This window comes from Moschus berezovskii, chromosome 8, assembly GCF_049115385.1.
Source record: "Moschus berezovskii isolate FMDL1 chromosome 8, NW_MosBer_1.0, whole genome shotgun sequence".
NCBI lineage: Eukaryota > Metazoa > Chordata > Mammalia > Artiodactyla > Moschidae > Moschus > Moschus berezovskii.
This window is the reverse complement of record NC_142467.1, coordinates 54,293,139-54,309,475: the sequence shown is the minus strand read 5'-3', so window position 1 is coordinate 54,309,475 and position 16,337 is coordinate 54,293,139. Positions and strand designations below refer to the sequence as shown.

Below are 16,337 nucleotides of genomic sequence, written 5' to 3'. Positions count from 1 at the left end.
TAAAAAATTTTTTTACAATTTGTAATTATATTGATGTTCATATTGTGTAAAATAACTCACTTAATAAAGTAGTACTTTGATTTTACAACATCACAGGATAAATGGTTTTACAAATTCTGTTCTTTCTACATTATCTGCCTTATAAAAATCTAATGAATGCATCAGCTGAAATTGCAACCACAGTTCTTAGGTCCTTTTCTCAGTTCAGGGGCAGGTTCAGAGTTAAACCAGAGCAGACTCATTCACTAATTTGTGCATAGGATTTTATTGGCAGCTGCTGACCTAGGTGAAGAATGACTTACCTGCTGCCTTAGTATATTGCAATCGTGTCATTTTTCCCTCTTCCTGTGATTGAAGTTGGACTGTTTCAGCTTGCTGTGTGACCTGGCTATACCTGCCAGCCAGGTATAGCCTGTAGATAACGGATAGATTCTTCAGATTGGTTGGATTATCAGTGAGCCCTTATGAAAAATTATGTTCTAAAGTATATGCCACAATGAAATAAGCAGCCTGTTGTTTAATATAAAATATGATGGAACATATGTGAGCTGGTAAAGCGCTTTTATAAATTATACTTGACTCTTTGAAAATTGTTCAAGTTCTTTGATTTGAAATTGAAATTCGTAATTTTGGAAAGGATTTTGGAAGTTAATAACAATTTGGCCAATTTATGAATGGATTTTGCAGTAATGGAAGGATTGGAATGACTTGTGGCTGGGTTAATTCCCAGAACCGTCTCCTTTCTTTCCTTTTTAAGTGAATAGTTGATTTTAGGAGTTTACTTTGTGCTGGTTCCTAAAATCAAAGACTGTGTATATAGTATGACTTCCATGTGAACTAGAAAAGTATTAAAATAGGCCAATATCCACATTTTTTTTGACTCTTAAGGATGGGGAAGGGGTTGGTTCTGATGAATGAGGTGAATCCTACCCAATTGAAAATGACTAATTTTAGATTTCTTTTAATTTGCTTTTGCCAACTGTTAATACTAAGTAAAACTGCTGTAACTCAGTTTAAATTTTAAAGTTGATTTAATAGGAAGAACATGCAAATATTTACTGGTATTGCTTAGAGCCGCAAATCTGATCCTGTGGATTGATTCCAAAATGCATTCCCTCTTTCTGCTGTAACTCGTCACTGCATTTGTTTTATAGCTGTGCATTTTCTGCCCACCTTGTTTGTCTTCAGTGTAAGTTTAAAATATTTCCAAGGAAAAGCTTCAGTGGTTATAGTTTCTTAGCAACTCCTATTCTTATACTCTTACTTTAAAATAGCCATTTTTTCCATGTACTTAATTTCCTCAGTTTTAGATTTATTATCTGTTAATTCCAAATATGTTAGTTACCAGAACATTAGAATTTGCCTAATTGCTTACAGTGGGTATTACAGAAGTTATGGTTAAATTTAAAAGTTTTTAAAAGTGCTTTGAGCATATGTATGTTTATGTTAGCAACAAATCATTTACAAACCTCTTACAAGTTTTTTTTTTAATTTGCTTTATTGACTGTAATTCAGAATAAAAGCGTTATTAACCCTTTTTTATAAGCAGCTGAAGACACCATATTTAACTAGATCTCAGTGATAGGGAAATGGCTCCACTAATGTTGAATAAGACATTCTTATACTTCATGTGAGGATTATTAGTGCAGTCCCCTTTTTTTGTGTTTGGCTTAAATCTACTAGAAGGGGAGGTTTAAAACATCTTCGTTGTTTAATTTGAAGATTCTTTAACAGATGACAGCTTAGTTTATTATAAGACTGTTATGGTGTCTTCGAAGACATGATAAAATACACAGAATTGCTCCTGTTGTATTCTGTATTGCCATTAGATGCCAAAGGAATGGGGTTAAGATTAAACTTGTTTCCATTCTCTTTCTTATGGATCTACATCCCCATGTTTAACTGACACATTGGGGGCTCAGTTGTGTGCCGTAATGTCTTATTAAAGAAGATATTAAAGAAAAAGTACAATTAAAATTACAGGAAAACATATAAATATCTAGAAACAGGTTAAAGGTAGCATTAGAAAGATATCTGCATAGTTTTTCAGCCTAATCCAATAGTTCAGTGGTAGCTAACCAATGAGATGATAAAGAGGAAATGTGAACATGAAACACAGAAACTCACTTGCTTTTTCTTCAAGTCTCTGAGGGCAGCAAAATCATCAGGAGAGTCAGAAGGAACACTTGTGACCACACCAGTGCCTTATAAAAGAAAATGTGGAATTAACTAATAACAACCAGAATGTGTACACCAAAGAATTTCTACAAAGAAATAAACTCTTTACCTTTATCCTCCTTGATGGTGAGCATTGGGAGAACATAGATCACCTTGTAAGATGTTAAAGGTGCAGAAAGTGATGCACCAAGAATATCCTATGTAAGAAAAAGATCAGTATAAAGAGGAAGTAACTTATTCTAATCATTAAATTGTAAAACTATGTTTATTTTAAGCCATGAGAAGTTAGTAATCAACAATACTCATTCTTTTTTACCTACTAGACTAGAAATAACTGAAAATAATTATAAAGCCCAAATCTTGTAATGTTATGAGGAAATTAGTACACTAACATATTGCTTTTAACTTTGCACTCCTTGAGGAAAACAATATAGGAATCCACAGCAAGAGTCACAAAAACGTTCACACAGCTTAGATGCAGCAATCCAATTCTAGGAATTTACCTCAAAAGATTCTTTGAGAATCTGCCCAATGCTGTGTTAACTACATTAGCAAAACCTGGAAACAACTAAGACTTTAAATGATTTTTTTTAAAAATCACTTAATAAAATATGAGACATCAACAAGATAGAATATTATGTCTCTGTGTTTCTATTTTAAACATAATTAGAAAGACAGTTAAGACATACATAGTTTCTCTTTAAAATAAAAAAAAAAGATCCAACAATATAGGACCCATATTCTAATATATGAACAAGCAGCTTGCAGCTGTTTGTTTGGCTACAGAAATGCACTTTCAATTCCATATAGTTTCTTTTACCCATTTACGTAAGTTGCTTATAGAATTTGGAGCCATACTGATAAAAGCTAAATATCATTAACAGTTTAAAGCTATTTTTAAAATTATACCACCCATTTCCCTCATACCAGAATCTGATCAAATTAATAAGGAAAGAAGTTGCATGTAAGAGCAAGGGAAAAAAAAAGTGTCATTAATACTGTTCCGCAAAACCTCTCAGACAGAACTCTAACATCAGGAACTAATGAGATGCGGCAGGGACTGCTTATAACAGATGAAGCAATTCAAATATCCATTATATAGAGTCATTAAATAATTTGTGGCACAGCCAAACAATGGAATACTGTGTAACAGTAAAAAATAAGAACAAAGGGAATTCCTTGGCAGTCCAGTGGTTAGGACTCTACTTTCACTGCCAAGGGCCCAGGTTCAACCCCTGGTGAGGGAACTAAGAAGAAAGAATGAGAACAAGGAGATGTTTATCTACTGATAAAATGATTACCAAGAAATAGCTAAGTAAAAAAGAAAGTAAAACACAGAACAATGTGATGAAATACACTGCCGTTTGTGTGTAAAAAAGAGGGCTAAAGAATATATATGTGTGTATTTGCTCGTATATACCTGAAATACTTCTGGAAGGATTCACAAGACACTGGTTTCACTGACTGCTTATAGAAGAGAGAACTGAGTGATTGGAAGTATTTTGTGTATCTTTTCTTTTTTTGGCTGCACAGCCTGAAGAATCTCAGTTCCCCAACCAGGGATGGAACGTGTACCCTTGACAGTGAAATCACAGAGCCCTAACCACTGGGCCACCAGGGAATCCTTTCTTTTTGTCTTTTAAATTTTGAGTCTTATGAATATTTAGTAATCTAGTCAAAAAATAAATTTACAAAATAAGAAATAAAAGTCCAATTCAAAAGGAGAATTGAGATGGCATTCTACTCATCTTTTTCTTTTAAAAGATTAATTAAGATACCAAAGATCAGCACTTAACCAAAGGGAATAAAACACCCTAGTAAATAAGTAAAATAAACCTAAGTAAAATAAACTCTAAGGATACTACATGTGCTCATGCACAGTCATGTCGGACTCTGTGCAACCCCATGGACTGTGGCCCACCAGGCTCCTCTGTGCATGGGATCCTCCAGGCAAGAATACTGGAGTGGGTTGCCATCTCTTTCTCCAGGGAATCTTCCCGACCCAAGGATCCAGCCCAAGTCTCCTGTGTCTGCTGCACTGCAGGCAGATTCTTTACTGGCTGAGCCATCGGATTTAGTTAACATCAAGACTTCCTTTCCAGAAAAAAAAAATGTAGCTGCTACTGCACACCAGGAACGCAGGTAATCGTATTAAGTCCCGATACTTTCCTGGTAGTCCAGTGTTAAGAATTCACCTGCCAATACAGCAGACACAGGTTCGATCCCTTATCAGGGAAGATCCCACATGCCACAGAGCAACTAAGCCCATGGGCTGCATCTACTGAAGCCCATGTGTCTAGAGCCTATGCTCTGCAACAAGAGAAGCCGCTGCAGTGAGCAGTCGGAGCACTGCAACTAGAGAGTAACCCTGCTCACTGTAACTAGAGAATGCCCACGCACAGCAAAAATGACCCACTTTTTTTTTTTACTTTTTTTTGTATTGGAGGCTAATTATTTTACAATATTATATTGGTTGGTTTTGCCATACATTGATATGAATCTGCCCCAGGTGTACATGAGTTCCCCTTCCTGAACCCCCCTCCCACCTCCCTCCTCCCCTTATCCTCCCTCTGGGTCATCCCCACACACCAGCCCCGAGCATCCTGTAACATGCATCGACCCTGAACTGGCAATTCATTTCACATACAATAATATACATGTTTCAATGCCATTCTCCCAAATCATCCCACCCTCAACCTCTCCCACAGAGTCCCAAAGACTGTTCTATACATCTGTGTCTCTTTTGCTTTCTTGTATATAATGTCTACTGCAGCTATAGCAGCAGCAGCAGCTATATACTAAATCTCTTGAGGAGAACTGTATTTTTCAATCAGATAATTACTGAGCAGAAACGTAAGATTCAAAAATGCTATTTTAGGGAATTCCCTGGCAGTCCAGTGGTTAGGACTCCATGCTTCCACCACCAGGGGCCTGGGGCTTAATCCCTGGTCGGGGAACTAAGATCCCACAAACCACACGATATGGTCAAAAAAAATTTTTTTTCTAATAAATACATAAGTAAAAATGCTGTTTTACTGATATTGTCACACAATAAATATACCACAGCAATTCAAAAGCAAACAAAAAGAACAAACTACTCCTACATATACAACATGGGTGAATCTCACAGGCATCACATTGAGCCCAAGGAGCTAGACTTAAGAGTACAGACTATACAATTTCACTATGTAAAGTTCATGAAGAGCGACTCATCTTTGGTGACTTAAGTCACGGTAGTGGTTACCTCTGCAGAAGCAGGGATGTGAAATGGACATGAAAGTGCCTTCTGGAGTGCTCCAACTGTACCCTTGATTTGAGTGGTGCATAACATTTGAAGATACACCAAAATACACACTTACGACTTACACACTTGACTGTACATATACCTCAACTAAAATGTTTTTTAAATGTTCTTTTCTCAAATTTCATTTCTGACATTTTCCTCTAAGTGTATGCCCTAAAATAAATTCCACTACCCAACTTACCTCTCCCATTAACTCTTTAACAACAGGTACCACTCCATTGTCCTTGGTAAAGCCCTGGTATGACATATTCCTTGCAGCTCTTTGGGTGCAGATGAATATGTCACCATTCATTGTCTCAAATCCAATGTACTTCATATCGGGGCGAACCCAACAGTTTGTTTGTCCAAACATAGTCTCAGGTCTGAGAGTAGCAGCTACCAAGAAGATATTTTTCCCTTTCAAGCCACTAAAAAGAAAAAAGCACACATTTATGCAAAATATGCTGTGGATTCTGTCACGACTACCTGATGTTTCAAAAAGATGAAGCCACAATTCTTTGACAAACTTACCTAAATTTGAATGGGTATGGCTCAAGCACTTTCAACTTGATTAAAGTATATTCCTGAGGTCCAACACCCTAAACAAAGTAAAAATTTAAAAGAGAAAAGAGTTGGATTAAACCTACTAATCTATGCAAGAGATCTCATTCAAATTTCTAAGATGGGTCCGTGCATTGCTAGAATAATTCTTCCTTCCAATGAAAAGACTGTTAGTGGTGTGTTGACCACATGGAAGCCTAAGGTGTAAGAAATAACTTGAGAGACCACCATCCTACCCCACACCAGACAGAACTGGTCAAGGAGGTCCAGACTAGAGTAAGGTTTGCTAAGAGCTCTCTTGAGAGGGAAGAACAAGGGGAGAATGACTTGGATTAATCAGCCAAAACAGTGTTTGCCAAAATGGGAGTTAGAAGATATAGTCAACATCAATCCTACAGAGCAGTCATCACAGATATATAATGGACCAGGGATCAAATGATGTGTATTCAAAACCTAGCTTGGGCCCTCACTTGTGGCTTGCCACAAGGAGTCACAATCACTCTGAACCTTCATTTCTTCATAAAAAATAAAATTAATTAATTAATTAAAAATTTTAAAAATAAAAAACCGTGCTGTGCCTCACACAGGACTGTCCTGAGGAACACATAAGATAATGACACATAATGATAATGACAAAATGCTTTGAAAAACTATGATGTACTATTGAAACTTAAGATGTTGCTCTCATTGACTATATTAAAGCTTAACACAGGAAACTGGCCTTCTGAAGGCTCTCAAATCTTTCAAAATTTTGATCAACTCTCACTTCTGTCAGGTAAGTTACATCATAATTGAAGACTGATTTTGAAAGGTAGTCAATAGCCTATGAATGTGTTCAAATGTGGTAACAGAGAATGACACACTCATAGGGACTACAAAGTTCATTGTTGTTGATTTACTGTGCCAAGGCTTTAGACGAATGATTTACCCTTGCTTCATTCAAGTATTACAGGGAATAATGTCATTAATGTGTCCTCCAGGAATGCAGAATGAACTGATGTCATGCATGACTTGAAGCACTCTGAAAATAAGTAGGCATGTGACCAAAGCAAGTATAAATGGAATCTGTGTACATGAGTGAACCACATATCTCATTACCTTTCCTCATGGTCTCTTTTTAGAACAGTGCATTCTCCAAGTGGTGCTTCTCAAACATGAGCAGGCATATGAATCACACAGAGAACACATTAAAAGACAGATTCCTGGGCTCCACCCTCAAAGCTTTTGATTCAGCAATTTGGGGGTGAGGTTCAAGAATCTACTTCTCTAGGAATTCTCTGGCAGTGTAGTAGTTAGGACACCATGCTTTCACTGCCAAGGGCCCAGGTTCAATCCCTGATCTGGGAATCCTGCAAGCCAAGCTGAGTGACCCCCCCAAAAAAAAAAAATCCAAGAATGTGCTTTTCCAGCACAAGCTCATGCAGCTAAACCTACCACCAAGGTTCTAGACAAGGTTCTAGAGAAGATACAGGTACCTATGATGACAATCTGCCTCCCTCTTAACAGCCACCAGAGTATCATGACTTATACCTCAATACTGGAATAAAGCTATTTTTAGGTTTCCGATTTATTTCTTAAACTCTATGACCACATTAAGAATTATTACAATAACTATTCTATGTCACAAATAATTACCTCCCCAGTTTGTCTGTCATGATCCATACAAGGCTGTCCATCTTTTGGAGAAAAAATGGTATACCTAAAACAATAAATAAATTACCAACATTACAATGTACAAGTTTTATCCTAATGGATTTGTCAGTGTTACTCCTAACATCTCACAATATTTCTTCTAACTAAAACTTCTTAGTAAATGTCGTAAATGTCTACATCATTTTTATGCTTTTATGGGGAATTTTGTTGCCAACACAGTTACTCAACAAAAGCTTTTTGCCTTCATCAAAGGTAATACCACTGAAAAATATTTACTGATCTTGGCTTTGTGGTATGAAACAGAAGACTGTAGAATATAAATAAGCTTTTGAAATGCAAATACCTTTTAATGAATCCATATGATCAAGGGAGAACTTTACAGAACAATTTCTAGAGCAAAAGGATAAACTAAAACACAAATAAAATTATTTTTCTACTTAAGAGAATCTTTCCTGAGACCATAAAAAGAGAATCTTTAGTGAGACCACCTATTCTCCCTGATTCTATTTGTCACAAACACTAAGCAGCTCAAAGAAATTAAGACACTGGCCAGACAAAAAGGAAACCAAAGGAAATAAGAGAACAAAAAGAGGAATTATAAAAAGAGAAAAGATAATGGAAAAAAGTAGGCTCTGGGGCACACTGAATTACAATACAGGAATTATATGATTTTTCCTTTATTAAACTGAAGGACAACAAACTCACCGCTTCCCAAACTTAATTCTGCTTCTTTCTCTTAATGTTAGAAACTGCCACCTGACAAATGAATCATAGTAAGGATTAACATCAGTGGTGATGAAGGACCGGCGCCAATCTACCTACAGGAGGAGAAAGGAAATGGTAATTTTTTAGAAATTTATACATTCTCTATAAATAGGAATTCCCATGAATCAATTATTTACTCGCCTACTCCTAACTTTAATGTAGAATTATATCAAATATCAAAAGCAAACCAAAAAACTCCAAGTTCCATCTATTAAATATATATCACAATTATTACATTAATTTATGCTTAATATGTAAGCTTTTAAACATATATATTTACATATTAAACATATAGGAATTATAATACAGTAAGAAGGAACACTTAAACAACATCTTTATGTGTCCCTAAATATTCAAGCTACACTTGGGTTTCTTCAAATCTCTTTTTTTTTAATTTTATTGAAGTACAGTTGATTTACAATGTTGTGGGTTTCTTCACTTTAATAGTATTCCTTTTTACTAATTGCTAGTATATCTATATATATTCCAAAACAACAAACATTAAAGTACTTCATTGCTTACCTCAAGGCCCATGTGGTTCTAATCAGAAATAACAGTACCAAGCCATTCGTGGAATACTGATAGAATATATTATTCTAAATTAAGAGGTGGTCCAAATCTCGTACAGTCACACGAATATAACTGTGTTCTTCACGTTGCCTTAAACTACAGAGGTGACCGACATACCTTCAAACCCATTCTCTTCAGATCCTGGACAGCCAGTGGTGGGAAATATTCAAGCCAATGTTCTGCTTCAGAAAATTTGACTATCTCATCATCAGAAAGACCCAGGGATTTCATAATGTCCCATTGGTATTTAGAAGACCCAGCTTTAGCAGCAGCTTTACTCTGAAAATAACCAGCAAAACCAAACTCCATCAAAGAACAACTAACAACCAGTTAACAAACTCCAGAACTATAATAATTTTAAATGAATGATCCTATTTGGTAGTTTTTTTAAACTCTAAAACAACATTACTGATATATAGGAATACTGAAGAATCTGGATGTACTGTTTTATATGCCAAACCATACAGTCTGATACCTGGATTCTGACACCAAAGGTAAGTAAATGGATGGAACCATAAAAAATTATCATCACAAAGATAAGTTCTTAGCACCAAACCTTCTCTATTTCCTTTTTTCAAATACCACAAGCATCTTTTTTAGTTATGAATAAACTACTAACAAGAGTTTCCTCCTTTTCCAACATTTACCAATATCAAAAAAGTAACCACATGCCAGGGACTGGAGGTGGGCAAAGGTGTTGGACCATAGAATTATAAAAAGGTAGGAGGAGGAATCTCAGGACTAAGGAAACCGATCTCTATGTACCGTTGTGGCAGAAACAAGACTCTGTGCATTTGTCAAACCAAGGCAATGATATACTCCAAATAGTGAATTTTACTGCATGTAAATTAAAAAAAAAAAAATTGACCAGGATGTTGGAGGAACCCAAGATAGAAAGCAGACTGTGACAAAGTTATCTAACTGTATTACAAATGCATGACATAACCACACTAAAGGGGTAATAGACAACTGAACAAACAACAGATATACTGTAAATAATGAGCTAGGTTTCCTACTGTTGGAGAAAGAAGTCACAAATAAGCAAAGTAAGAATGCTAGAATGAGCCCTGTGGCGCTACCTGAGCCAGAGGTATCAGTGAGCACTTAGAAAAAATAGAGACAGAAAGAGAAAGACAAATGCCATATGGTATCACTTATATGTGGATAATCTAAATATGACACAAATGAACTTATCTTTGAAACAGAAATAGACTCAAAAGATACAGAGAACAGATCTGTGATTGCCAAAGACAAGAGGATTGGGAGAGGGGTTTTTTAAGAGTTTGGGATTAGCAGATTTAAATTATTAAACACAGATGAATAAACAACAAGGTTCCACTATATAGCACAAAGAACTATATTCAATATGCTGTAAAAAAAAAAAAAAAAACATAATGGAAAAGGAAAAAATATTTTAAATAAAGAAAAAATACAGGAATTCCCGGTCAATCCAGTAGTTAAGATTTGCCTCTTTCATTGCTGTGGGTGTGGGTTTGATCCTTGGTCAGGGAACTAAGATCCCTGGTCGGTGTGGCCAAAAATAAATAAAGTGTTTATATATTTTTTTTAAGTGTTTATATTAAGAAAAAAAAAAAAGAAAAAATCTCATTTAAAAAAAAATGCAAAGAAGTAAATACAGACACACACATACACAGGGGCTAGTAGACATACACATATTTCCTTGCTCTTTCTACTGAGAAGACCTAGAAACAATGAGCATACCTAGCACTCAGAATTTAGTTTCTAAATACCATTTTTCAATAAAAGGAAAAAGGACTCCTTGGAAAAGTGGCTGACTCCAGGGCTAAAACAGGGAGAACAGAAAATGAGCTTGCAGCATCTTGTCGCACCTGAAAGTACAAAAGTGCTCAGAAAAAAATAAAAAAAGGAATAAAAGAAAAGATGGGGACATGTCAAGTGGACACAGGAGCCAACCTAAAGATTCCCTTAATGGCCAATGCTAGAACAATCTGAGCAATAACTCAGCAACAACAACAAAAACCAATAGTATTAGATTATAACTCAAAGAATAAATAAATATGCATGAATCCACACTGATACAAAAAAGAAATAAGTAAATGAAGAAGAAACAGAAGAACTCCACATAATAAGTGTAGAAGGATGAGGAAAACAGAAAATCAACATAGAACAAAACAGCAATAACCACTGCAGGCAAGATCCACTGATGAATGCTAAAATTAGTGAGGAAATATATATTTTTTAAAAAAAAACAAGATGTTATTCCCATAGTCTCAAAATATCTCTCCCAAAACATACATGAATCACAAAGGGAAAAATGAAATCTTCACAGTAGGAAACCTGATAGATACCACCTAAACCAAATGATCAAGGTTAACATCACCAGTAATAAGACATATCAATATCTTACACTCCTTGATTGGATTCACTGAAGGCACATCACCTCTCAATCTACTCATGAGAAAGCATTCCGTTCCGTTCAGTCGCTCAGTCGTGTCCGACTCTTTGCGACCCCATGGACTGTAGCCTACCAGGCTTCCCCGTCCATGGCATTCTCCAGGCAAGAATACTGGAGTGGGTTACCATTTCCTTCTCCATGAGAAAGCATTAGACAAGCCTAAAACAAGGGACACTTTATAAGTTATCTGACCAGTCCTTTTCAGAAGTGCTAAGATCAGGAAGACAAGACAGAAGAGGCATGACAAGCAAATGCAAGATGGGATTTTGGATAGGATCTTAGAACAAAATAAGAATGTTAAAGAAAAACTGGTGAAACCAAATGAAGTTGGTAGTTTCTCAAACAGTATTGTTCAAATGTTGGTTTCTTAGATTTGAGGACTAGAAGGCAATGGCAAGCCACTCCAGTACTCTTGCCTAGAAAATGCCATGGATGGAGGAGCCTGGTAGGCTGCAGTCCATGGGATCGCTGAGGGTCGGACACGACTGAGTGACTTCACTTTCACTTTTCACTTTCACACATTGGAGAAGGAAATGGCAACCCACTCCAGTGTTCTTGCCTGGAGAATCCCAGGGATGGCGGAGTCTGGTGGGCTTCCATCTATGGGGTCACACAGAGTCGGACACGACTGAAGTGACTTAGCAGCAGCAGCATGGTTATATAAAATGTAAAGGAACCCTACGCAATCTTGCAATTCTTCTGTAAGTCTAAAATTATTTCAAAATAAAGTAAAAAGGGGGGAAAAGACAATCAAAAGTTGAGAAAGCTATTTTTGCTTCATTACTTTTTAAAAATTAATGAGTACATTTTATGTGTCAGATATATATTGTTACTCTGGGAATGTACATATAAATTGGACAAATATAAATAAAACTTCAACCAAAATAAGTATCATCAAGTCACCAAACCTTTTTTCCTTTAGCTTTATCCTTAATTATTATATCTTCTGTTTTAACACTGATTTCTTCCTCTTCCTCTTCCTCATCTGGAAAATCAGGGGGGCAACCATAAAGCTCTACTTCTCTTTTCAATTTATCAGCACATGCCTACAAAAAACACAACATTAGAGGCAGTAAAGTTAAAAATTCCAAGGTAGAAACACTTTGAGTCTTTTTGTTGTTTCTACGGCCAACTAATACTGACTCTGAACTTTTCAGCAATACATCTATAGGTATGTAGATCATTACAGAAAACTCATATGATACAAATCGTGTACCTAAAAATTCACTAATTTACTTCATTTACTTGGCAATGACTTATTCAATACCCAGACTACTCAATGCAGTATAGTTTATGTTAGGTGTCAGAAATACAAAGATAAAGATACAGTATTATCATATTGAAAACAACTCTAAAAACTACATTTCTCAATTTAAAGATTACTGTCACATATACTATATTAGTTATCACCACAAGGCTACTAGGTAGGTAGGACAAGAGATAATACGTTAGAAAACAGACACTGAAAGATAAAGTGATTTATCCAAGGTTATAAAGCTAGTGAGCTACAGAATTATAACATGAACCTACATTTTTAACTTCAGCTCTTTTCAAGTGTACCCCATAATGAGTCCACTGTCACAAAGATGACATCACGTATACAGTGTTAACAGAGAAGCAATGACACCCCACTCCAGTACTCTTGCCTGGGAAATCCCATGGACGGAGGAGCCTGGTAGGCTGCAGTCCATGGGGTCACTAAGAGTCGGACACAACTGAGCGACTTCACTTTCACTTTTCACTTTCATGCATTGGAGAAGGAAATGGCAACCCACTCCAGTGCTCTTGCCTGGAGAAACCCAGGGATGGGGGAGCCTGGTGGGCTGCCGTCTATGGGGTCGCACAGAGTCAGACACGACTGAAGCGACTTAGCAGCAGAAGCAGCAGCATACAGTGTTAAAGTTTAAAAAAAAATACAAATATAGAATTGTGAATTTTCAAGAAGGGAAGGGATGCTTCTAAAAAGAAGAATTTCAGTTAATAAATGGGAAAAATGAGACAACTAGAAAGTCATCGTTTTACAACCACAAATTCAACAACTGAAAGACGAGGATCATGAAAGGATGCTAAAACCACTGAGTTATGGGGTAACCAGATATTCAAAGGGTCTTAAGGTATCATTCTATAAATTACTTTTTAATGAGAAAAGAGAAAAGTTAACTTTAGAATGAGGAAACAAGGACATTATTAATATCACTAAAATGATACAAGTTGACTTACACGGCTTTTAATGTCAGACAGTGGGAAGAATAAAAAGTAAAAACCTGCTAGAAAAGACATTTTGGGACAGCTAGGGAGAGGGAACCGGAGTAGGCAATGGCAAGCCACTCCAGTACTCTTGCCTAGAAAATCCCACGGATGGAGGAGCCTGGTAGGCTGCAGTCCGTGGCGTCGCTAGGGGTCGGACATGACTGAGCAGTCGACTTCACTTTCACTTTTCACTTTCACACATTGGAGAAGGAAATGGCAACCCACTCCAGTGTTCTTGCCTGGAGAATCCCAGGGACGGGGGAGCCTGGTGGGCTTCCGTCTATGGGGTCACACAGAGTTGGACACGACTGAAGTGACTTAGCAGCAGTAGCAGCAGGGAGAAGGAAATGGCAACCCACTCCAGTGTTCTTGCCTGGAGAATCACAGGGACAGCGGAGCCTGGTGGGCTGCCATCTATCGGGTCGCACAGAGTCGGACACGACTGAAGCGACTTAGCAGCAGCAGCAGCAGCAGGGAGATTTGACTATAGATAAGATAATGATAATATTACATCAATGATTAATTTCTTGGAGAGGATAATGGGATAGTGACAACGTAGAAGAATGGCTTTGTTCTCAACAGATAAAAGCTGAAGTGTTTAGGGGTGACATGCCATGATGTCTGCCAACTTATTTCAATGAGTTCATAGACAAAGAAAGAAAAAAGCATGCATGTATTGTATGTTGAGAGACAGAACTACAGCAACTGTGCAAATGTTAATATTTGGTACCTATAAGTGAAGGGTATCTGGCTGTTCACTATACTGTCCTTTTACCTTCCCTAAAGGTCAGACATTTTTCAAAATAAAAGACTGGAGCATAAAAAGAAGTAAGTTAAATTTCCCAACTCCCAAGGATTTAGGGAATCCTTTCAAATGTAGTTTTCTTGCCCATTTTATATTAAAAATTATTTTTAATATAAATTTATGACAAATTTAAGACACTTACAAAAATGACCAAAATAGACAGAACTGTTCATTATTTTATGTCACCAGCCTATATATGCCATGAATGCATAAAACAGTGTCCACTGTACTTGTTAGTAATCATTATTTAATTCTAAAACAGAAATGTGAATATATAAGGTAACCAAAAGATATCAAAATTAGTTAGAAATCACTTGGACCTTAATGTTTGCCCTTTAAGCACTTCTTCAAATGTTTTCTAAAAATTAATTTTTACTATAATAAATTCGTTTCAAAAAATACTTTAACATAGTACAGAAGTACGTATTTGAATTGGATATTACTATTTGCTCTAAGCTAAAAAGAGTACAAAGCAATCCCCCAAGCAATCTTACCTTAATAGGCATTCCAGTACAGTGTAAACCAAAAGGAAACAGACAAGTCTTCCCTTTCAGTCTCTGGTACCCTACTGCAAACTACAGAGAGAAAATTAATTTTAAACTACAAATTTAAATGCTAGATGAATACAAAATTCTGACTTTTCACAATTAGTTTTGTTTTCCTCTTCCCATCTTCCTTTAGAGCACCAGTTAAATGTTATAGTCATACCAGAGTTATACTTTTTTTCTATGTCTTCACCAACCTAAGAATTACCTTTGAACCTATACACATACCTAGAACCCTGTGCATACACACATATAGCATGTGAAAATAGAAAACTTAAATTATTTAAATATAAAAACCATACTTAAAATTAAGGAACTCTAAGTTCCCTTAACAGGAAATAAATTCTATAGATGTCATTTTCTTCAAAATAGTATTCATTAAAGACCCTCCATTCCATTATATTAAACAAAAAGGAAGCTTTACCTCACATTTAGATAAAGAAAATGTGTGTCCCAAGTGAAGGCGCCCATTCATATACGGATATGGGAAGGTTACAAAGTACTTGTCCTTGCTGCAAAACAATCATGTAAGAAAGTACAAAAGAGAAAATGTTAAATTCCTTTAACAATTAAGGGTGGGGTCAAGGGAACACTTTACTATAAGTAATTTCCTTAAATTTTAGTTATTTAAAATATACTGAAAATTAAATTTATAGATTCAGAAATTAAAAGGTCTCTAAAATTGAAACATATTTTTGATTTAGAAAAAATAAGATATTTATAGGTGGCTAGTAAATAAATATCCTTATAGCAAATACTGGAGGGTTTAACCTAAGCTAAAACACTGAGTAAAAAAGATATACAAAGAAAATTAGTAGAAAACCTTAATGTTTTACTGATTAAATGAGATATGCTTTCACTAAGTATATATAAAGCAATTTGAAGTCCCTGAAGTAAAATAAAACATCCTCAAAATACATATGTGGCAAATTCACTTAAAAAAGCACCTTTTAAAAGCTGCTTAATTACGTTTTATTCCTTTTTTTAATGAATTAAGTATATCAAACAGACATATGTAAGTTATAAAACACAATGAACATCTGTAAGCACACTATACAACTTATGAATTCACTGAAGCTATCTGTGCGCTCCTCCCCATCCTCTCACCAGAAATAACCATTATCTTGAAATTTACTTTTGACATTCCTTTGTTTTTTAATAGGTTGCACATATGTCTATGCCCTTAAACTTCATTTAGTTTCACCCACTTGTGAGCTTTATTTTAAATATGGTCTACTTCACAAAGATTCCTCAATTCACTTTTTTCACTCAATGTTATATTTCTAAATT

General features: G+C 35.9%; 1 protein-coding gene across 2 annotated transcripts in view; it reads right to left on the bottom strand.

Moving 5' to 3' along the window:
- LARS1 (leucyl-tRNA synthetase 1) overlaps positions 1 to 16,337 on the bottom strand; it is a 74,160-nt gene that overhangs the window by 44,878 nt on the left and 12,945 nt on the right. For both annotated transcript variants that reach the window (XM_055428731.2, XM_055428729.2), the window contains exons 3-12: positions 15,472 to 15,559; positions 14,997 to 15,077; positions 12,356 to 12,493; positions 9,128 to 9,289; positions 8,381 to 8,493; positions 7,658 to 7,721; positions 5,993 to 6,060; positions 5,664 to 5,889; positions 2,288 to 2,375; positions 2,128 to 2,204 (exon numbers count right to left, since the gene is read on the bottom strand). In XM_055428731.2, the coding sequence (XP_055284706.2) occupies positions 2,128 to 2,204; positions 2,288 to 2,375; positions 5,664 to 5,889; positions 5,993 to 6,060; positions 7,658 to 7,721; positions 8,381 to 8,493; positions 9,128 to 9,289; positions 12,356 to 12,493; positions 14,997 to 15,077; positions 15,472 to 15,559 (1,105 nt within the window). The remainder of the gene's footprint in view (positions 1 to 2,127; positions 2,205 to 2,287; positions 2,376 to 5,663; positions 5,890 to 5,992; positions 6,061 to 7,657; positions 7,722 to 8,380; positions 8,494 to 9,127; positions 9,290 to 12,355; positions 12,494 to 14,996; positions 15,078 to 15,471; positions 15,560 to 16,337) is intronic.